General features: G+C 36.6%; 1 protein-coding gene across 3 annotated transcripts in view; it reads right to left on the reverse strand.

The window, feature by feature from the left end:
- Positions 1–1,687: 1,687 nt before the first annotated feature.
- The window catches only part of LOC139976948 (uncharacterized), a 32,791-nt gene continuing 10,153 nt past the window's right edge, over positions 1,688–24,325 (reverse strand). For 2 of the 3 annotated variants that reach the window (XM_071985851.1, XM_071985852.1), the window contains exons 4-15: positions 24,021–24,195; positions 23,527–23,636; positions 16,594–16,710; positions 14,958–15,139; positions 13,297–13,393; positions 12,596–12,779; positions 12,114–12,239; positions 10,502–10,665; positions 5,278–5,970; positions 5,014–5,086; positions 4,340–4,405; positions 1,688–3,724 (exon numbers count right to left, since the gene is read on the reverse strand). In XM_071985851.1, coding sequence (XP_071841952.1) covers positions 3,492–3,724; positions 4,340–4,405; positions 5,014–5,086; positions 5,278–5,970; positions 10,502–10,665; positions 12,114–12,239; positions 12,596–12,779; positions 13,297–13,393; positions 14,958–15,139; positions 16,594–16,710; positions 23,527–23,636; positions 24,021–24,195 — 2,220 coding nt within the window. In that variant the 3' untranslated portion in view covers positions 1,688–3,491. The remainder of the gene's footprint in view (positions 3,725–4,339; positions 4,406–5,013; positions 5,087–5,277; positions 5,971–10,501; positions 10,666–12,113; positions 12,240–12,595; positions 12,780–13,296; positions 13,394–14,957; positions 15,140–16,593; positions 16,711–23,526; positions 23,637–24,020; positions 24,196–24,325) is intronic. The other variant, XM_071985853.1, reaches the window with a different exon arrangement.

A 24,325-nucleotide genomic window follows, 5' to 3' on the forward strand; every position in this document is an offset into this window, starting at 1 on the left:
AGTGCAACACTCTCTTCTTTTAAGAAAATGCTAGATTTGCCTCTGGTCATATCTATAAAGGTTCAGATCCCCAGCTTAATCAGTCGGGAAAATGTTGAATTTACTGCTAAATATCAACCCAATCGTACGCCACCTAAGAGTAAGTACCAAACCTGGCAATGCACTTTATTTGTTTATTAACTATGGTCGTGCTTCAGGATTTCCATCCCAGATTTGAATTGTTGTGAGTAAGAGCTTTTGAGAATTTAAGATTGAAGGATGATTTGGAATTGTGGTTCGTCTGTGCTGTCCTTACGTGTTGACGGTGAAAATGAGGATATTCCCAGTTAAATCTTAACGTGAGACGTAGTTTGGTGTATGTTCAAGGTCATGTAATGTTATAGGTTATTTTTAGTTACTTTATTCCTAGCATTGCTTGGCAGCCCGCCTGAATCCGTAGTTGTTGTTGATATAATCTATTCGTTGTTTTTGCATCTTTCTGCGTACGTAATGTGCATGAAATGATATTATATTTGCGTACATTTGCATTTAGCTGTGCGTGATCGACTGACTTGTCCAATCAAGAGTTATTATTATTATTATTATTATTGGTCGCTATCGGCACTTCAGCCAATCAGCTGAGTGTGCGTACCAGCTGGTTTATTCCAGTCAAAGAAGAATATTTTCATATTCGAGAGTTCTCAGTTGGTCTTTGTCCAGTAAGGACGTATTGGTTGAGTTCTCATATCTTTAGGCCCTTTATTGTTAAACCATTTCAAACTTTTATTCCATCTCTTGCTCTCAATTTGGAGTCGGAACATTTCAATCAAGTTTATGACAAGAGGAAAAGTATCCGATTCGTCTCCTGAACTGTTTCTTATATAATCTCTATACTTCGGACTTAACCCTCAACAAAATAATCTGTGTAAGGCATCCACGCAAACCCGACAATAATATCAACAAAAACCACGCCTTACAAGATCACATAACCTGCATTTACTGGTTTCCTAGTTGCCAAAGAGACAACGAACCACTGTCTGTACACAGGATTTAGAACATTGTTTTGGAATGGTGATCGGCTCTGTTTAGTATTATAATTTCCTGTCATGTGAGATTAGGAATGATTGGCTCTTTACTTTTACCTTGTATTGGACGGAGTCGATATTCTGATCAATTCATATTCTGAGAATTGCTATTTAAACTTAATCATTATATTCTTAGATGGGACCATCCTGTTAAATGTCTTAGTATAAACAAAACCACATGTGTCCGGCTTCCCTAACCCAAATGAGGTGCTAGTGGTCCATGTTTAATATGCCATGGCTAACTAATGTCAAAATCGGCCAACAGTGGCTAATTGGCTTAGAAAGTTTGGTGACCAACCCCATAAAGTTATTAAGCCAACAATAGTTAAGGAGGTGATCTTATGGCACCCTGATCTGTTTTTAGAATCCATTAAACAAAACCACCAAAGAGATCGTGAAATATTTAATGATATCTTGAATTCTGGAATTACAACCAACATAGAGTAACCAATTGCTGTGCTCATTGAGCAGATTATAATAACAGTCATGTTAATGTTTGAACAGTACAACACAATATAACACAGTATGCAAAGCATGACTAGATCACCTCACTTGTCGCATTCTGGGAACACAAGTTATCATGGGGCCTTTTAAAGAGTCAAAACAAGATAACAAAAAAGTTCTTTGTCAATTTTTCATATTTTATCATGAGTGGTTTCTCCCCAAAACGATTTCCATTGATGAAGAGCCTCTCTAGCCAAACCAGATACCAATACAGTCGTCTTTTAAGTCACATTGTTATATTTAATGTTAATATAACATATTATATAATACTTGATTGGTCTGTAAAGGTATATAATATCTCCCGTGTTTTAAAGAATTAGCTTACTAGAGACCTTTTATTTCAATCATTACTCACAAAGAAAAAAACAAACATTTTTACAACTAAAAACGAAATCGTATACGTGTTTGGAATCTGAGGGATGTCTAATGCTGTTCCACTGTCTGGTTACATGTAGTGTAAACTCATTTCTTAAATGAACTTGTAAGAATCTGACTTATACAAGTTCTTTTCTACTTCCATGATCCTCCTGCAAGCAAGAACTCACGAAGAAGCCTCATTGGTTTATCAAAGCCACAAGCTGACAGAAGTCAGTCTCTTAGATTCATATTTAACGCCCATGATTATGAATTGTCAATCGTCAAAAACTCAGTAACTGGACGACATACATTAATGTTGGAGTGACTCGAGCCGGGGACCTTATGATTGGATGGCACTGGCGTTAACCGCTGAGCTAACACTCCTCAATGAATTTTAACAAGAGATGTTTTTATGATTTTATGACATAGTAATGTGCTTGTTACGACTGTACACATCTATAAAGACACTCCTGCCTTAAGTTTATATCACCAGGATTGCAGTACATATATGATAGGCTTTAATGATTCAGGACTTGGAAATATGCTACACAAAACTACATCATTCATATGACAATGAAACTGATTTAGCAATAGAATCAGTTCTCTATTCTAGTTTGAACATTTGAGTCTAAGTTTGCGGATTAAGCTTGCAGATTCACAAGATGAGAGTATAATAGCAATGAATATTTAATGTTTAACTATTGAATTCCTCATTTGAACTTTTAAGAAATTCTTATATCTTTTCAAAACACAGAATTAAGAATTTGGCACTGAATCCGTTTCCTACTATAATCTAAAAGATGGAACTATAAGCCATCACGATCAGAAAAGTCACTTTGAATAGTTGGAAGAACACGACACGTGAGTAAAGTTGGAGGATAGATGGAGATGACTGTACATACCACCATGATAGGAATATGTTAACTCTATGGATTATTTACTGATCACTTATCTTTGAATAATTAGATCCCCCTTCAAGATACATTCATAAAAAAAAAAACATTCAAATAAAAAAACGACCGAAGCACCAAACAGAAAGGGAAATAGTAGCTTGAGACATTAACCCAACTATTCATGGGAATCTGTAATCTACAGATAATGCTACAGGTATAGCTAAAAAACAATGCTAGTAATATATCTGTCTCCTACAGACAATGAATGACCAGATGATCCTAAACTACAAGTCGAACATGTGACTTTCCAAGATATGTTAATCAGGAAATGCATTGAAAGAAGTTTCAACATGTTGGTACTGTCAGTAGATGTGCCCGTGGCTCTATTCAGTTTCTTCTTTATTTAAGAATTGTCTGAAATCAAACAAGTCTCTTTCATTAACCCAAATGTTGCTACTTGAAATACAGCTTACTTAATAAACACAATTCCTCATTCTATTTCATGACTTGAAATACAGCATACTTTATAAACACAACTCCTCATTCTATTTCATGATTGAATCTTTTTAATTAATGTATTACAACTATTAGGACCAATGACAGCTAATTATGGACTTGTTCTGAGCACACTTCTAAGCACCAACTCCCACAAACGTTTGGGAATTACTCTGGATTATTGATGGAAGAAACTGTTTGTATGTCTTCCAAGGTACGCTGGCCACCTTTGTCTGTGATATGGTAACATCTTCGCACATCTTCTTGCTGATGAGTTCAAACTGGGTGATAAGTCACAGTCACATTTCAATCGAAGACGGTAAACTGTCAAAATGCCGGCATCTAAGTTGAATGGGTAGATGTTCAGAGGATCAAGATTCTCTGTGTGTTTCCTCATCTTCTCTTCATTACCTTTCGAGAGGAAATGAAATTATTAAATCAACAAGAAAAAGGGAAATATTTCTCTTATTTACATTATTATCACGTATGACATAATAAGTGAAATAACATTAATGGATGAAGAACTAGTCTGTGTGAGTCAAGCAGTCAACCAAAACCACACAACTCATTCAAACTGGAACATATAAGACTAAATCAAGTGGCACCAGCAGACCATGCACAGTTGTGTATGTGTCATGATTCAAGCGATCAATCTTCAACATTCCATTGGTAAAATAGTGGGTGGAAATGTATGTTAGTTTGAATATCAAACTATATTAATAAGGGAATATGCAGGTACATTGCCCAGAAGTGTCTTTCAGTGAATCCACAAAATGAATTCTCAGCCTTTTCAGAGACTGCAGCTTGTCAAGTTTTGAGGAACTAGGTGGGACCGACATGACAGTGACCTATGTTGATAATATTATTCAAGTCACACTATTGCATAGTCACTTTGAAAAATACTTTATATTTCAAGTCACACTAAAGTGTAATTCACCAGCTTTACCAGACCATGTATGGGTCTCACATAATGGCACAGACTCCAGTCAACTGAAGAATAACTTTCACAAAGGTGCTAATTCTCACCACTGCTTAAGCAAATATCTTCAACATGATTGATGAATCCATCGTGGTCCAAACCATAAAATTGATCTGATGGAGAAGAGGAAGATTGAACTTAACCTCATATTATTGACATGAAAGTAAATATCAAATCTGATACATCATTGCGCCTGTCAACCTTGGATTGCTTTTGCTGCTTTTAATATTGAAACAAATTACGTCATAGAAGAAATAGCTTCATTTTGACGCAGCCTGAATTTATTTCAAAATGGTGACTGTTGGCAGAAAGCATTTCAAATATATATAAGGTAAATAATTATAAAGTAAATAAAAAGGTACATAAATATGAATATGACGTAAAGGGTGCTCAAGCCTTTAGAGAAACATTTAAACCTGACGACTTCACAAAATGAACTCTTTGGGTTACATGCTCAGTGGAATCAGAGAGCTTTAACAAGATGTACACAAGATATTATGACAGAACTGTATATGTAGAAGTTATGAATATTATTAATACCTCACAACAGATATCAGATGAACTACCACAAAGATGATTAAAGAATTCAATTCTATGGATCTTGTTTTCACCAAACAGCAATACAATTGAAGAGCCAAAAACCAAAAATTGTATTAGATTCCATCGCAAAAAATATCCCCAAATAAAATGTCATTTTGGTGACTTTTCTTCAGTGACTTACTTTCTGGGTTCATTCTCTGTAACTCATTATCCATATATTGTTTGATACAGTCTTCCTCTTCTGGAAGAATGAGCTGTTCAAAGAGAAACAGAAGGAGGAAAAAAGCATCATTTCTAATAACAGTAAGAAAGAAAAAAACCCTACTAACTATGACCTAAGGATCTATGTGATACATATCGAACAAAAATGGAGACGGTTAGTTTCATTCACAGACTGTTTTATTCAATGGCTAGGGGTATTCTTAAACCCAAGTATGGAACTCACATGGTCCTCTGATGGATAAAACCAATAAACAGCAAAAACGACATCTATAGAGTCACCACGTCTGACAGATTCTGCATCAAGTGGAGGGGCTAGACTTCCCGTGGATATCAGCCTCTGTACGCCATCAGCGTCGTGTGCCCCTAGATGTCTCCGTCTTCTTCTGTTCGAAGTAGATGAAGACTCTCTACCGAGAAATTGAGATTCCTCTAATAACCTTTCGATATTTTCGTGTAAATATTCGTCTCTCGGCTGGTTTAGCGGTTCCTTCTCTGGATTTCTTTTTCTTCTCTCTCTTTGGTATGGTCGTCTGTAGGCTCCATCGTCTTGGTGACGTCTATTATAGTAGAAATCCTCCAGGCTTTGTGGATATGAGTTTTTCTTATCCTGCCTGGACGTTACACTGTTTTTCTTGGAATGATCCAGGGGACTGTAGTCGTTGAATAATTGCCGTTCTCCAAAATCGGTGTCATCAGGAGCAGACTGGAACACAAAATCGCCGATATCCAAGTCACCATCTTCATCTAACTGATAACCTCCATCTTTGAGAAGTTGTTGGATCATCAATTTCTTCTCCTCATCATCAAAGTTCTCTCTGAGGTAGCTAAGAAATTTATTCAACAGGTCATCGTCGTTCAATTCTGATATCTCATCTGAATCGTCGTCATCCATCGAGTGGGAAGGAGTCACATGATTCTGAAGTGCATATCAGAAGAAAGGATCAATTAATGTAGAACAAGGTCATATGAATATTCGTTAATTGACCAAAGCCCAAAAATTCCTCTCAATAAATGAAATACCAAAGACTGAGTTAAGAATGTTCTCAATGCAGCAACAAATTACTTGTAAGTCACCTGCAAAGAGTAACATTTCTTGTGATTGAATAAAACCATAATAAAGAATTTGTATATTTAATCAATGTATATGAAACATCTGTGTCAGATATGTATCTGTTGCATAAGTCAAAAATCAAGTAATAATGTTTAAGTAATAATCAATTAAATAATTTGAATGATATTTGAAAAACTTAGTGCGCTGTTGATTAATGAACTTTGCCAGGTTATTTTTCTAACATGACATGGGTTGGTGTTGATGATGGGATAGTAAGAGTGAAATACTGCTGAGACATGAATAATTTTTCAAAGATGACTTTGATAACAATATTGATAAATAGACCATTTTCATGCATAGTTCTTAAGATAACACTGTTGATGAAGCAACTGTGTTAAGTGATTGGTTAAATGATGACTTGGACAACAATGTTGCCATTGGAACCATATTATGTTGTTTTCATAGACTTTGAAAACAATTTTGATGAATGATCAAGCCAAACTACTGCTTTTAAGTTGAACAGATTATAACACTTCATTTTAACTACTGATGCAAATGATGTTATCTTTAGGAAACAGTTCATTTTAGAGAAAAGAAAAGTAAAAGGGATTTAGAAAATTAAATTAAACATGCAAAATATGGATTTAAAAAAGGAAAGGGTGGTGCTTTGCAAAAACAAAAAGTAAAAAAGTATATCAGCTATTCCTTTGTCAGTAATGAAATGCAACTGCACTTTACCTTTCATATGAACAACTCAGTCAAGGTTCAATTCCACCACTCCCCCCCCCTTCTCCCTGATTTAATAAATGACAACGTATATGTGAGAGAAGAGAAAGCTCATAAATAATGCTTGAATAAATCAAAATAATTTTGCTGCCATTGCACTGTTCTTGATGAGCCTAGCTTCACCTCAAGCCTACACCCTCATGCCACCCTGCCCCCTCCCCCTTCTGCCCCGTCCCTTGTAGTAAAATGCAAGTTTGAAACATCTTTGAAACTGATACAAACATTTTCATGCAGTTAGTATATTATTCATGCGATCAGACACACAGGAAGCCAATTAACTTCCAGATTGTTGAAGTGTGAGTGTAAGGGCACTTACTTGCTCAACCTGGAAGTGAATTTGAAAAGATTTAACATAATTTCCCAAGAACCTTTTTTGTTTTGGTTAATACTGAAGTAAAACAAGCTGATTTAATGAAGAAGCAATTTCTAATTCAAAATGACACAGAAATAGGTTTCTGCAGAGATTAAACATTACAAGAAAGCATCCATATGTTAGGTGCTAATGAAAAAGGTTTTATTGAATATCTCTAGGTACCTTACCAAAATATGAAAGTGAAAAAATTTGAGTCAGAACGGATCTACACCCATATCAAATTGAGATATGAAGAGAAAATAAATGAATTAATGTTACAAATGTTTGGTCTTCTTTGTATTTCCATAGGTATGTGCTTGTTCCATATCACGTTTGTCCCCAAAAATATCTAAAGAACACGTACACAGTTTAATTGTATCATAAAACAGCTTTTATAGAAAAGAAAATGAAAGAAGAAAAAAAGAAGAAAAAAAAAGAAGTACCCTTAAACAGACATTCTGTTGTGATTGTTATGTTGGTAGAATGTCAATCGAAAAAAAATGTTAGGAAGGCTTGGCAATATTACGATATGAGATCTTCGGTTAAGATGTATCAAACTTGAAAACTTCTTCTGCCATACAAGAGATATATGGCTTTATCATGACGTTGCACCTCTCACATATATATCTACAACAGAGCTAAATGTCACTATTACAAGCCAGCAAACTCAGCTGCATTTGATAACTTTTACTACTGGACACATTGAAATGAATAACCATTTTTCCCCTATTCATCTATTTCTGATTATTTTTCTACTAGAAAAATTTCAGGTTTATGATGAGAAGAATGAAAACACACTAATATTTCTTGGAAATGGAACCATCTTCTTGTGTTTATGATTAAATTGTTGATAAAAAGTGTAATATATTTTGTGCAAGTCATTTTAGTCGTGTTTCCAAGTTTTCCAATGTGGTTATTTAAAAGGTTTCTAAAGGCAAATACTCGTTATCGAAATGACCCTCTTTTTGAAAAGAACAGCACCAGTTGGTTGAGGGGTTTTGGCTAATTATATTCGTACAAAAGAATTGCAAATGACAAAATGAATGCATATTTACCGAGTATTGTGTTAGTTATTATTCAATGGAAAGTAGTGAGCGAAAAGTTATCAGGATTAGAGCAAAGTGAAATTTATCTTTGATATTTGATACTTACAAATTGATGCAAGAGACTTAATTATCTGAAAAATAATATATATCATTTTCATCTTAGCACAAAGAGAAACCAAGTGTTGTGACAAGTCACAACTTGTAACAAGTCATAACTTGTATCACATTTTAAGTGAAGTGACTGCGGGTTTATAACTACATTTCATCTTCATCCTAGCTCACATATATACCTGAAACTTGTAATTCATGATATAACCTTTAACTATTATTCACTAAACTAAGTGCAGAATAAACTGACCATTATGAAATTAAACATCTTTGAAAAGACTACGATTTGCCAGTAGCCGAATCAAGCAGTTTTGCCCTATGTACTCAAATCAATCAATCTGGATTTTCTGAATGATTATTTATTCAATCATAATGAACAGATTACTTTTTCTATCATTAAACTTGTTATAGAATCTTCTTGCTGACATGGTGTAGTTGTATACATACACACATATATATATATATATATATATATATATATATATATATACTTACCCTCTTCTCAACCAATGCATTAAGACTAAACCTGTTATAGAATCAACAAGTCACAACTTGTAACAAGTCATAACTTGTATCACATTTTAAGTGAAGTGACTGCGGGTTTATAACTACATTTCATCTTCATCCTAGCTCACATATATACCTGAAACTTGTAATTCATGATATAACCTTTAACTATTATTCACTAAACTAAGTGCAGAATAAACTGACCATTATGAAATTAAACATCTTTGAAAAGACTACGATTTGCCAGTAGCCGAATCAAGCCGTTTTGCCCTATGTACTCAAATCAATCAATCTGGATTTTCTGAATGATTATTTATTCAATCATAATGAACAGATTACTTTTTCTATCATTAAACTTGTTATAGAATCTTCTTGCTGACATGGTGTAGTTGTATACATACACACACATATATATATATATATATATATATATATATATATACTTACCCTCTTCTCAACCAATGCATTAAGATGAAACCTGTTATAGAATCATATTCCACATTAATCCCATGAGGTAGTACCTCTTGTAAAAATCGTCTATTCTTCTAATAAGAGGTTATATCTACTTAAGAGCCTGCCCTCTTCTCAACCAATGCATTAAGACTAAACTTGTTATAGAACCATCTTCCAAATTAATCCCAATCTTCTCAACCAATGCAGTAAGACTAAACCTGTTAAAGAACCATCTTCCAAATTAATCCCAATCTTCTCAACCAATGCAGTAAGACTAAACCTGATATAGAATCATATTCCAAATTAATCCCAATTTTCTCAACCAATGCAGTAAGACTATACCTGTTATAGAATCACCTTCCACATTAATCCCAATCTTCTCAACCAATGCAGTAAGACTATACCTGTTATAGAATCACCTTCCACATTTATCCCATGAGGTAGTACCTCTTGTAAAAATCGTCTATTCTTCTAATAACAGGTTATATCTACTTAAGAGCCTGCCCTCTTCTCAACCAATGCATTAAGACTAAACTTGTTATAGAACCATCTTCCGAATTAATCCCATGAGGTAGAACCTCTTGTAAAAATCATCTATTCTTCTAAGAATAGGTAATATCTACTTAGGTACCTGCCCTCTTCTCAACCAATGCAGTAAGACTATACCTGTTATAGAATCACCTTCCACATTAATCCCATGAGGTAGTACCTCTTGTAAAAATCGTCTATTCTTCTAATAAGAGGTTATATCTACTTAAGAGCCTGCCCTCTTCTCAACCAATGCATTAAGACTAAACTTGTTATAGAACCATCTTCCAAATTAATCCCAATTTTCTCAACCAATGCAGTAAGACTAAACTTGTTATAGAACAATCTTCCAAATTAATCCCAATCTTCTCAACCAATGCAGTAAGACTAAACCTGTTATAGGATCATCTTCCATATTTATTTGATGAGGTAGGACCCCTTGCTGATATGGTGAAGTTGTATATATATACTTAAGTGCCCTCTACTCAGCCAATTGAAGTAAGATTGTCCCTGTTTAAGAATCGTTTTTCATTGGAATAGAATGAGGTTTTCGCACCTCTCATGTTACAATATCTTTTCCAATTAAAATGCTGAGGTACCTTAAATTGATACTTGCCTCTTTCTTAGACGGTTTCTGCAAATCCTGATTGCCTGCTCCGTGGTGCCTTTGGAGAGCTTCCTTAATAACTTTGTCTTTAATGTTTGGATGAGTTTTTAGAAACTTCACAGCAAGGATGGTAGCATTGACTGGACTGGAATGTTCAAAGTCAAAGTATTGACCTGAATAAAGTAGAATAGAATAAAATAAAATAACATAGAATAATAAAATAAGAAAAATAGAATAGAAAAGACTAGAAATGACACTGAACAACTTTAATGAGTAGTAATATTACAGTCTATAGATCACAGAGCATGTTACACAGAGTAGCAATATTTAACAAACAGTAACTGATGACTTAACAACATATGAGCACAAATATACACATTTGTAGATATGTAATACATTGTATAACTACTTACAATACAACTATAGTTTCAAGATTACAGGGTGGATATACCAATCAGTGTATGCAAACCATAAATCAGCCCCAGCACCAAGACACCGTATTCTGCTTGGTCTAATCCTGTAGTCTTAGTCACCTTAATCATTAGAAAGCCCTGTAATAACACTGTCTTCACTCAAGTAACCTGACACATCAACATATCTTTCTTTTCTTTAATTCATATTGATCAATTATTCCATCTGAAGTTCCAGGTTATTTTACAGGTTATTGTAAATAACAGTTGTTTTAATGTTGTACAACATCTAAACGTAGACATTCCACTTTGCATGAGAATCGCTGATGGTAAGAGCATATATCTCACTTGAGCCAATTTCTGCACCTCTACGGATCTCAACATCTTCCAGGGTTCCAGGGAAAGATTAAAGGCCTGTTCACACTACAGCGATATTTTATAGGAATACGGTCCGATTTTAGGCCAAAGAGTGAGGTTTGTGGTAGTGAATGTAATGAATGCAGTGGAACATTCGAATACCTACTCCAAATCTGAGGGGTTCTGGAACGGACTACATTCTGAAGTGACGTCACATCAAAAAACGATAAAAATCGGAAGAGGAATCGGATAGCTATCCGTTTATAGGAAATGGAGTCAATATCAAAAGTTAGGAGAGGGCTATTCCAGATAGCAAATCAGGTCCTTTATCACTGTGGCTAGAAGACCCGAACGAAAAACTGGCTGTTTCGATTCCTCCGGGAAAATCGGATAGTATTCTGATAAAAAATAGGTATAGTGTGACCGGGCCTTAACAATGACACTAAAACTTGGTTTCCTCTGAACTATTATTAAGATTAACTGTTGCATTTTAACATTGTAATCTCTAACTTGACTAAATTACAAGATAGTAAGTGGATTCCAAATTTGTGTAATTTTACTGGAATAACAATAAATGCACATTTGTTACATGCAAGTGTTGTTTATAGTTCATTTCAGTTTTTGTCACTATTTCTCCTCCCTCCCTCCCCCCTCCCCCCAGTACCACTGTATCATAGTGGAGTCAATACGTCTAGCTTGAGTCCTTATGAGTACCATTCATATAATTAATGAAAGTGTAGTTTATTTCAGTCAATACCAGTAATTGGAGCCCCTCCCTTACCCCCCTCCCCCACTGTATCTTAGTGGAGTCAATACGTCTAGCTTGAGTCCCTATAAGTACCATTCCGTCTTACTTGAATCATACATGACATCTCCTGGAATATTCATGTTCCGGTTGAGTATAAATTGTCTGGTCACATCGTCAGTTCCAAATCTCTCTTTACAGAAATTCACTCTGCTTTTGCTTCCTCCAGTGACTCCTAACAACAAATAAAATTAAAGAAAACCATTTAGGACCGACAACAATTTTTTTTCCCCCAAACAAATTGGAATCCATCACACTAATATCAAAATCTACGTCTTAGCGGGTAAAATCATTCTTAACTAGTATTTTCACTCCGATCATGACTGCTCTCATGATTGTAAACATTTCTTTCATTTGAACATTATTGGTTGCTCCAACAGAGAATGACCATATCGTCTGTCGGAGTTAACAACTTCATTTCCCCCCCCCCCCCACCCCTCCTACAAAACTGATGGATACCATTTAATATCACCATCTTTTCGAATGCTACAGAGTACGTAGATAGATAGCTTGATGGATACTTCCCTTTACCTTTGGCATATTTAAACTCTGAAGTGTCTTGTTCATGTCCAGCACACATTAACCCCCAGTAGATGAAGGCATCATTGCCGTGACCCTCAAAACTGACGGAGAGGGAAGAACTCTGAACACTGCCTGACATCTTCATAGGTGGGTCCAACAGAGGCTTGCCATTCTGCCCATCAAGTATCGTTACCTTAAGAAAAAAATATTGATGAGATATCTTTACCTCAAAAAGCAACACCCAAATCAATAGACAACATAATGCATTTTTGGTATTGAATGACAAATTAACAAAGCATTACCTCCTTGAACAACTAGTGGAAGAATATATCCTTGGGTACTTCGTTTGCTAATATGCAACAAATCGGCATATTTTGGAGAAATTAAGGTTTATAAAAAAGGAGGATGAAAAGCAATCTTGTAGACTGGATTAAGGAAGCAGACATCATGGTCAAAAGTCTGTTGAGGCAGCCTTCCAGACTTTCAAACATATTTCAAAGAGGAATGTATCAGAAGCAAAATGAATGTTTGAAAGGTCAAGTAGAAATGGAAAGATTAGCTGTAAGTTAAAATACTTACATCCCTCCTTGTTTTATGGGGAGTAGAGGGGAGGGGATTCGGAAGGGGAGGGTACAGGGGTGAGGGAGGCTATGAAGAGATCAGAAGTAACAGTCTGTGTCATAGGTGGCCATTCTCTAAGTGTTAATTACCTGGCTGTAGTAGTAGAGAGGATAACCTGGTCCGTAGTTAAAGATGATCATGAAATCGGGTACGTCATCATCGTTGTAGTAACCGGCTCCTGGTGTGCTGTCAAGGAAAACACATTCGTCACACATCAGACTCTTTATTCTCAATAGTGGAATATGACCAGCACAGGCGTGATGATAGCAATTTCATGTGCTTATTATATATGTACATTCAAGTATTAAATGACAACAGACAAAATGGAGGTTGTATGAAGGTGCAGATCACAACTTTGATGATGGCATATGATGGCATGAAATGGCATTCGATAATGGCATATGCTGATATCACAAACTGACGTGTTAAAAAACCTGGAGTTATTACCAATGGCTATGACGATCAAGACATAAATTTATCGTAACCTTTATGCGGAAATGGACGACTCTTAATGACACACTCTCATGTGAGTAAATTACTTCCAAGAGCTTTGTGGAAGAGACAAATGGCAATATATACAAAAGTTGCAACATCTTCAGGGTTAACATGATGACATACTAGTGAAAAGCACTCACATACAATTGAAAACAAACATTTTGTAAAGCTCTGGGAAATCTTACAGATGGCTATGAAGGTCAAACTGTATACAAAATAGGAACATCTTCAGAGTACAGATGACAAAATATAGGTAAAAAAAGACTTCCCTGCTAAAACACACATTTTCAATGCTTTTTGGACGTAAAGGATGGCTATGAAGCCCGGTATACAAAGAGGGAACTTCTTGAAGGAATACATGCTAACACAGTGACAAACACTAGCATGCTCAAACAGGTTTTCAGTGTTAAGGTGATGTAATGAAGGAATATGAAAGTCAACACACTAGTGAGGAACATCTTGAGAATGTAGATGATAACATAGTGACAAACACTTACATACTGAAACACGGAATATCAATGCTTTGAAGCTGTCAAGGATGGCAATGCAGGCCAACACACAGATTAGTAACATCTAAAGAGCATACAGGGACAACACAGTGACACACAATTACATGCTCAGACAGGGAATATCAATGCTTTGAAGATGTAAAGGATGGCAATGTAGGCAAACACACAGATTAGGAGCATCTTCATAGCATAGAGGACAACACAGTGACACACAGTTACATGCTCAAATACAGAATATCAATGCTTTGAAGATGTAAAGGATTGAAATGTAGGCAAACACACAGATTAGGAGCATCTTCAGAGCATAGAGGACAACACAGTGACACACAGTTACATGCTCAAACACAGAATATCAATGCTTTGAAGATGTAAAGGATTGCAATGTAGGCCAACACACAGATTAGTAACATCTTGAGAGCAGAGGGACAACACAGTGACAACCAGTTACATGCTCAAACACAGACTATCAATGCTTTGAAGATGAAAAGGATGCCCAAAACGAACAGTCTGCTATTAGCGACAACACAAATTGGAATTCTTTTGAAGGGCATGGATGGTAACACCATGACTGTTTAATGCAAAAACACATATATCTACTCGATGCTTTTGAGATGTTTGAGAGGCTAGCTGATAAGGTTAGCTGAGGAAGAAGACCTTCTCTGAGCACACATCTCAATAAAGTACAGAGGGAAATGTTAAACGAACATCAAACAAATAGAATAAGGACCTAACGCTCTTCTGATTACCTGTAAGACTCTGAAAAAGGAACGGTTGTGTTCCAAATGATGTCATAAGTTTCCCCATCGATGGCTAGGACTGTACCATTGAAAGGTACCGATACTATATCGACTACACCATCCTTTGTCAGATCAACGAGAACGGGTGGCGTCATGACTCCTTTGATGGCATTTCTGTAGATTACTTTAGCCTGAGAAGAAATTAATTTAAACAACCAAATTAAAAATAATATAAAAATCAGGGCCAATTCTCAACTATTAACTTTAGCCCTTCATTACAATCAAAAAAACTTTTGGCACCTTTGAATCAATTCGAACAATCCTGTTAGTTGTTAATGATTTTCCATCCGTAATTCCATCATCCATCATGTTAAAAAAAACTTCCAATTCTAAATTCATGTGAACAGCAACATTTCTTGATCTTTGCATCAAATGAAAAAGTGGAGTGTGTGGAGTGTTAGCTCAGTGGTTAATGCCGGTGCCTTTCAATCATAAGGTCCCCAGTTGGAGTCACTCCAAGATTAATGTATGTCGTCCAGTTACAGAGTTGTTGACAATTGACAACTCATAATCATGGACGTTAAATATGAATGTAAGAGACTGACGTCGGTCAGCTTGCGGCTTTGATAAGCCAACAAGGCTTCTTCGCGAGTTCCTGCTTGCAGGAGGATCTAAAATACATACAATACATACAAATGAAAAAGTTTCAAATGTATTTTTAGTAAATCAGTGTTTCGTTGGCTTTGCGAGTAGACAAATCTTTCGAGCCTTGATTGTTTTTGTGACTCATGGGTCACTCATGCCAACAAACACAATGTCTTCCAAGTCCGCACTTGGCATGCTGGCCACATTAATTACTGACATGTAGTCACTGTTTTTATGTAGCTAATTAATTATTAATGAATAATGAAATACTCTGGAAACACAAACATTCAGCTCGTTAAACTTCTAGCTATTGTGAACGGCTGGTCTAACATTACCTCTCCCACCCCTCCTCGCCTGAATTGAGAGTACCTTTGTTAAGCACTGCTGAAGAGACTAAAACATACAGCCCGAGAAGTAACATACATAGATCTGGAAGAACATGTACTAAGGAAATCTATTCCACAGGATAAAAAGAGCCTTAGGAGTAAAGTTGACTTTAATCTTAGACGATATGAGGTCTAAGGAAAAACATTCCACAGCATAAATAGAGACTTAGGAGTAAAGTTGACTACAATCTTAGACAATATGAGGTCTAATAAAGAAAATACATTCCACAGAGAAAAAAAAAAACAAGCCTTAGGAGTAAAAGTTGACTATAATCTTAGACGATATGAGGTTTAAGGAAATACATTCCACAGAATAAATAGACTTAGGAGTAAAGTTGACTATAATCTTAGACGATATGAGGTCTAAAGAAATACATTCCACAGAATATATAGAGACTTAGGTGTACAGTTGACTATAATCTTAGATGATATGAGGTCTAAAGAAATACATTCCACAGAATATATAGAGACTTAGAAGTAAAGTTGACTATAATCTTAGACGATATGAGGTCTAAGAAAATACATTCCACAGAATAAATAGAGACTTAGGAGTAAAGTTGACTATCATCTTAGACGATATGAGTGTGAAGGTGTTTTGACATTAAATGTAGAACCTTTATCAGAGAGCCTTCGAGGACATCTGCAAGGCTGATCACAAAGAGACAACCACCATGTGTTTCACCTCCTGTACCAAATAAGATCATTTTGGTTCCATCACCTTTACTGTAAACCTGCAGGTTAAGAAGGAAAATAACACACTACATATCAAGACTATGGTCTGGTGGTATAGTGTAAATTACTTGACTTGTCTGAAGTAGCCAACATAACAAAAACCAACAAATTCTGATGCTCATCAAGACCAAACTGCGTATAGATCTCCGATGACTTTGTAAAGTGCTGTACTGTATATATGTCTAAATCTATGTGCTAGTTGTGAAAATAGGTTTACACAGATGGTTCTAACAGAGGTGCATATACAGCTCTGGATTCTATTGCATGTGATCTACACTGCGTATAGATCTCCAATGACTTTGTAAAGTGCTGTAACATATCTAAATCTATGTGCTAGTTGTGAAAATAGGTTTACAAAGGATCTGGTCTTTAATAATTACCAGAAGGACCGCAGGCATAGGTCCAGTTAATTCCATTTAGGAGACTTGGATACAATTTTACCGACTCTCACAGCTTGTAAAGTTTCGCGGAACTAGGATAGGATCGACATGACTACACACTTTGTTGATTTAGCTGGGCTTGGCTGAAGAACCCCATTCAATAGTCAGAGAGTAATAACCTACCCTCAACTACTCATGTGTAATGTTATTAGTCCTCCTTTATCTATCGACATCATAATCCACCTCTCACATCAAGAGACGGCAGGTTGATTTAGCTGGGCTTGGCTGAAGAACCCCATTCAATAGTCAGAGAGTAATAACCTACCCTCAACCACTCATGTGTAATGTTATTAGTCCTCCTTTATCTATCGACATCATAATCCACCTCTCACATCAAGAGACGGCAGGTTGATTTAGCTGGGCTTGGCTGAAGAACCCCATTCAATAGTCAGAGAGTAGTAACCTACCCTCAACTACTCATGTGCAATGTAATTAGTCCTCCTTTATCTATCGACATCATAATCCACCTCTCACATCAAGAGACGGTAGGTTGATTTAGCTGGGCTTCAATGAAGAACCCCATTCAATAGTAAGAGAGTTGTAACCTACCCTCAACTACTCATGTGTAATGTAATTAGTCCTCCTTTATCTATCGACATCATAATCCACCTCTCACATCAAGAGACGGCACGTTGATTTAGCTGGGCTTGGCTGAAGAACCCCATTCAATATTCAGAGAGTAATAACCTACCGTCAACTACTCATGTGTAATGTAATTAGTCCTCCTTTATCTATCAACATCATAATCCACCTCTCACATCATGAGATGGCAGGTTGATTTAGCTGGGCTTGGCTAAAGAACCCCATTCAATAGTCAGAGAGGAAAAAACCTACCCTCAACTACTCATGTGTAATGTAATTAGTCCTCCTTTATCTATCAACATCATAATCCACCTCTCACATCATGAGATGGCAGGTTGATTTAGCTGGGCTTGGCTGAAGAACCCCATTCAATAGTCAGAGAGTAGAAACCTACCCTCAACAACTCATGTGTAATGTAATTAGTCCTCCTTTATCTATCGACATCATAATCCACCTCTCACATCATGAGATGACAGGTTGATTTAGCTGGGCTTGGCTGAAGAACCCCATTTAATAGTCAGAGAGTAGAAACCTACCCTCAACAACTCATGTGTAATGTAATTAGTCCTCCTTTATCTATCGACATCATAATCCACCTCTCACATCATGAGATGGCAGGTTGATTTAGCTGGGCTTGGCTGAAGAACCCCATTTAATAGTCAGAGAGTAGAAACCTACCCTCAACAACTCATGTGTAAAGTAATTAGTCCTCCTTTATCTATCGACATCATAATCCACCTCTCACATCATGAGATGGCAGGTTGATTTAGCTGGGCTTGGCTGAAGAACCCCATTTAATAGTCAGAGAGTAGAAACCTACCCTCAACAACTCATGTGTAATGTAATTAGTCCTCCTTTATCTATCAACATCATAATCCACCTCTCACATCATGAGATGGCAGGTTGATTTAGCTGGGCTTGAATGAAGAGCCCCATTCAATAGTAAGAGAGTTGTAACCTACCGTCAACTACTCATGTGTAATGTAATTAGTCCTCCTTTATCTATCAACATCATAATCCACCTCTCACATCATGAGATGGCAGGTTGATTTAGCTGGGCTTGGCTGAAGAACCCCATTCAATAGTCAGAGAGTAATAACCTACCCTCAACTACTCATGTGTAATGTTATTAGTCCTCCTTTTCCTATCGACATCATAATCCACCTTTCACATCAAGAGACGGCAGGTTGATTTAGCTGGGCTTGGCTGAAGAACCCCATTCAATAGTCAGAGAGTAGTAACCTACCCTCAACTACTCATGTGCAATGTAATTAGTCCTCCTTTATCTATCGACATCATAATCCACCTCTCACATCAAGAGACGGTAGGTTGATTTAGCTGGGCTTCAATGAAGAACCCCATTCAATAGTAAGAGAGTTGTAACCTACCCTCAACTACTCATGTGTAATGTAATTAGTCCTCCTTTATCTATCGACATCATAATCCACCTCTCACATCAAGAGACGGCACGTTGATTTAGCTGGGCTTGGCTGAAGAACCCCATTCAATAGTAAGAGAGTTGTAACCTACCCTCAACTACTCATGTGTAATGTAATTAGTCCTCCTTTATCTATCGACATCATAATCCACCTCTCACATCAAGAGACGGCACGTTGATTTAGCTGGGCTTGGCTGAAGAACCCCATTCAATATTCAGAGAGTAATAACCTACCGTCAACTACTCATGTGTAATGTAATTAGTCCTCCTTTATCTATCGACATCATAATCCACCTCTCACATCAAGAGACGGCACGTTGATTTAGCTGGGCTTGGCTGAAGAACCCCACTCAATATTCAGAGAGTAATAACCTACCGTCAACTACTCATGTGTAATGTAATTAGTCCTCCTTTATCTATCAACATCATAATCCACCTCTCACATCATGAGATGGCAGGTTGATTTAGCTGGGCTTGGCTAAAGAACCCCATTCAATAGTCAGAGAGGAAAAAACCTACCCTCAACTACTCATGTGTAATGTAATTAGTCCTCCTTTATCTATCAACATCATAATCCACCTCTCACATCATGAGATGGCAGGTTGATTTAGCTGGGCTTGGCTGAAGAACCCCATTCAATAGTCAGAGAGTAGAAACCTACCCTCAACAACTCATGTGTAATGTAATTAGTCCTCCTTTATCTATCGACATCATAATCCACCTCTCACATCATGAGATGGCAGGTTGATTTAGCTGGGCTTGGCTGAAGAACCCCATTTAATAGTCAGAGAGTAGAAACCTACCCTCAACAACTCATGTGTAATGTAATTAGTCCTCCTTTATCTATCGACATCATAATCCACCTCTCACATCATGAGATGGCAGGTTGATTTAGCTGGGCTTGGCTGAAGAACCCCATTTAATAGTCAGAGAGTAGAAACCTACCCTCAACAACTCATGTGTAATGTAATTAGTCCTCCTTTATCTATCGACATCATAATCCACCTCTCACATCATGAGATGGCAGGTTGATTTAGCTGGGCTTGGCTGAAGAACCCCATTTAATAGTCAGAGAGTAGAAACCTACCCTCAACAACTCATGTGTAATGTAATTAGTCCTCCTTTATCTATCAACATCATAATCCACCTCTCACATCATGAGATGGCAGGTTGATTTAGCTGGGCTTGAATGAAGAGCCCCATTCAATAGTAAGAGAGTTGTAACCTACCGTCAACTACTCATGTGTAATGTAATTAGTCCTCCTTTATCTATCAACATCATAATCCACCTCTCACATCATGAGATGGCAGGTTGATTTAGCTGGGCTTGGCTGAAGAACCCCATTCAATAGTCAGAGAGTAGAAACCTACCCTCAACAACTCATGTGTAATGTAATTAGTCCTCCTTTATCTATCGACATCATAATCCACCTCTCACATCATGAGACGGCAGGTTGATTTAGCTGGGCTTGGCTGAAGAACCCCATTTAATAGTCAGAGAGTAGAAACCTACCCTCAACAACTCATGTGTAATGTAATTAGTCCTCCTTTATCTATCGACATCATAATCCACCTCTCACATCATGAGACGGCAGGTTGATTTAGCTGGGCTTGGCTGAAGAACCCCATTCAATAGTCAGAGAGTAGAAACCTACCCTCAACAACTCATGTGTAATGTAATTAGTCCTCCTTTATCTATCGACATCATAATCCACCTCTCACATCATGAGATGGCAGGTTGATTTAGCTGGGCTTGGCTGAAGAACCCCATTCAATAGTCAGAGAGTAGAAACCTACCCTCAACAACTCATGTGTAATGTAATTAGTCCTCCTTTATCTATCGACATCATAATCCACCTCTCACATCATGAGATGGCAGGTTGATTTAGCTGGGCTTGGCTGAAGAACCCCATTTAATAGTAAGAGAGTTGTAACCTACCCTCAACTACTCATGTGTAATGTAATTAGTCCTCCTTTATCTATCAACATCATAATCCACCTCTCACATCATGAGATGGCAGGTTGATTTAGCTGGGCTTGGCTGAAGAACCCCATTCAACAGTCAGAGAGTAGTAACCTACCCTCAACTACTCATGTGTAATGTAATTAGTCCTCCTTTATCTATCAACATCATAATCCACCTCTCACATCATGAGATGGCAGGTTGATTTAGCTGGGCTTGGCTAAAGAACCCCATTCAATAGTAAGAGAGTTGTAACCTACCCTCAACACTCATGTGTAATGTAATTAGTCCTCCTTTATCTATCAACATCATAATCCACCTCTCACATCATGAGATGGCAGGTTGATTTAGCTGGGCTTGGCTGAAGAACCCCATTCAACAGTCAGAGAGTAGTAACCTACCCTTAACTACTCATGTGTAATGTAAATAGTTCTCCTTTATCTATCAACATCATAATCCACCTCTCACATCAAGAGACGGCAGGTTCTATCCTGAAGTAGTCACTCTTCACATATTTCATATCTCCTACGTAATCATCCATCCGTCTAATCCGCTCTAGAGAGTAGATTCTACATCGGCTTGTCTTTGATTACCACTCCCTTGTCTTCCACGATATCCACAAATAATGACACAGAATATCATCTATCTTCACCATCATCCGTCGTTACTTAAAACCAAACAGATCATAGTTCCGATGTTCCGATGTTTAACATTTCGTGACTACTTGTATCTATTTTGGTGTCGCACATACTGTATGAGCACCTTCCCTCTCAAGCATATAGACATGTGTTTTAACCTCTCTGTCAATCTACCAAACAGATTATAACCAACTTTAAGAGCTAGGATCGAAACGTCAGGCCAACTTACTTTTACACATTTTCCTACACAGGCTCTCTAGTGGATAAGCAGTTTGCTAACAGATTTATTTTATTTTGATTTCAGCTGCTCTGTTACTGTATCCCTTTGGGTGATCCTCCTTATCTACTCTGTATTTGTACTTGTATTTGTATTCTTGTGTTTCAGTTTTTCATTTCATTTTTATCATTTACTGCATGTTTTTGTCCCTTCTGTTACTGTTACTTGTCGTTTAGCCTTTGAAGAAGATCCTGCTAGGATCGGAACGTCAGGCCAACTTACTTTTACACAACTTTAAGAGTCACAGCTTTATGAATAACAGCAGTTTATTACTTACAGTATATACATTTATCCACCTACTCCGCCTGACCATCACCATGACAACCAAGTCTACCTCAGACTTGTAGAGTTTGCAGATTATGACTTCCTTGTGTAAATGAGATTATGGGATTTATTATTTTTTTATTTTGGATCTAGTGGGAGCAGAAAATCACAGGCTTAATGATATATCTTACCTAGATAAACTAAGTTTATATAATTTGTCCAGTCATTTTTAAGAAAAACATTAATATCTGAAAATTGTCTTTATGATTATTGACTCCCTTCTCTAATAAGATAAATTTGTTCTACATGTAGATGGACCATAGAATAGAACTTACCTGAAACTATTCAAAGATAATCTCTTCCACATCTTTTCTTATATTATTATTCATTTGTTCACCCATTGCATTAGAGATTATCATCACATTCTTAGACACTTCGCTCACTCTTCACTTTTTATGATTAACATCTTATAAAATACAGCCCATGTAACAAGATAATCAGATTATAAAACTGTCTGCATTATCCTTCACAGATGGTAACTCAATCATCCCAGACTGTGTACAACAATATACGCAAATGATGCTGCGCTCCAAAGATGTAACCATAGCAACGGAGTATTCCAACATTCTTTCCGCAGAATGGATTGATACAAGGAGTGTGACATCGAGCTGGTACAGCTAAAATGTATACTATTTATAGCCTCTGAAACAGACTAAAAATATTCCATATTAAAATATATTCATGTTTATTTGTTTTATCAGTTTCATCTGTCTTGGTATTTGTAAATGTTTCATTCCATGAAATATGAAGAGAAAAATAAATCCACCGTAACACCTTGCGTCTTAATATTATTGTTTCCTTTTACGAGCGTTCTTTAATTGTTCTGTTCTCTTTTCTACCAAAAGGAACGGATCATGCATATATTTATTCTTTTCTAAATGTCCTTGAATCTAGGTTTCATTAAATGCCAAGAGTTGAAGTCAGTCATAGAGTGTCATTGTTGAAGTTAGTGAGCCATTCAGCCAATTCTTCCTTCTGTTATACTTTGCAACATAAATCTGTATCCTGTAGGCAAGTTGTATCTAACTGTATCCAGCAAGGGGAAGGATATTGATGTTTGAAACTGTACATATTTAAAGCAACTTTAATTTAACTTCTTTTTAATAGTGACATTTGCTAAATTTTTTTATTTTTTTTTATAGTAAATACCAACCTGAGGAGAGTAGTACGACTCTTGTTTATCTGGCACCTCACTCCAAACCAAGATGTCTCCCGTCCTTCCGCTAAATACAACAAGCTTTGCGATGGCCTTGACTTTTTCATCTGCAGTAAGAAAACATTTCAATTAAGAAAATAGTGATGGTCTGTCACAGATTTTATGAGCTATCAGAAGTTTCATCGAACATTGCACAATAATCACATTCAAATATATCCATATGTGTGTGTGTTACTATCAACCTCAGTTAAAGCAAACATAGCTGTATGGATATAATCAAAGGAAAGTTCACTTCAATGGAGGACAGATTGCATATCCTTCAAAAACAGGAGAGCGATTCCCACAAATGTTTGCAAGTGAAGGTGTAGATAATTGGGTGATGTCATCATCATAAATCTCTTTAAAAAAAAAATAAAAAAATTAACAAAAATTAGTGCATTCCTAACAGCAATCAAATCAAACAAGAGTTTCAAAGTTCAAAGTTTTTTTACCTGTGGCTCTGACCGGGTCACCGCCATGAATATTTATGACATCGGGTACGTCGTCACCATCGATATCTTCTATATACTGAGGTGTGTACAGATTGCTGACGTATTCCCTGACTAGTTCGTTGTTTTCAAATGTCCACATCTGGTCTCCCGATGCTCCATTTATCAACTCAAATTGCTGCAAGATCGAAGACTGAACAGTTTAAAGGCTTGATTTGTAAGGATATACATCCAAACTATAAGGATATATATCCGAGAGAAAATGCACTTCCTTTGCATTATAAATATCAAAATGGCTATTCTTACAA

The sequence above is a fragment of the Apostichopus japonicus genome, chromosome 12 (assembly GCF_037975245.1).
Source record: "Apostichopus japonicus isolate 1M-3 chromosome 12, ASM3797524v1, whole genome shotgun sequence".
NCBI lineage: Eukaryota > Metazoa > Echinodermata > Holothuroidea > Aspidochirotida > Stichopodidae > Apostichopus > Apostichopus japonicus.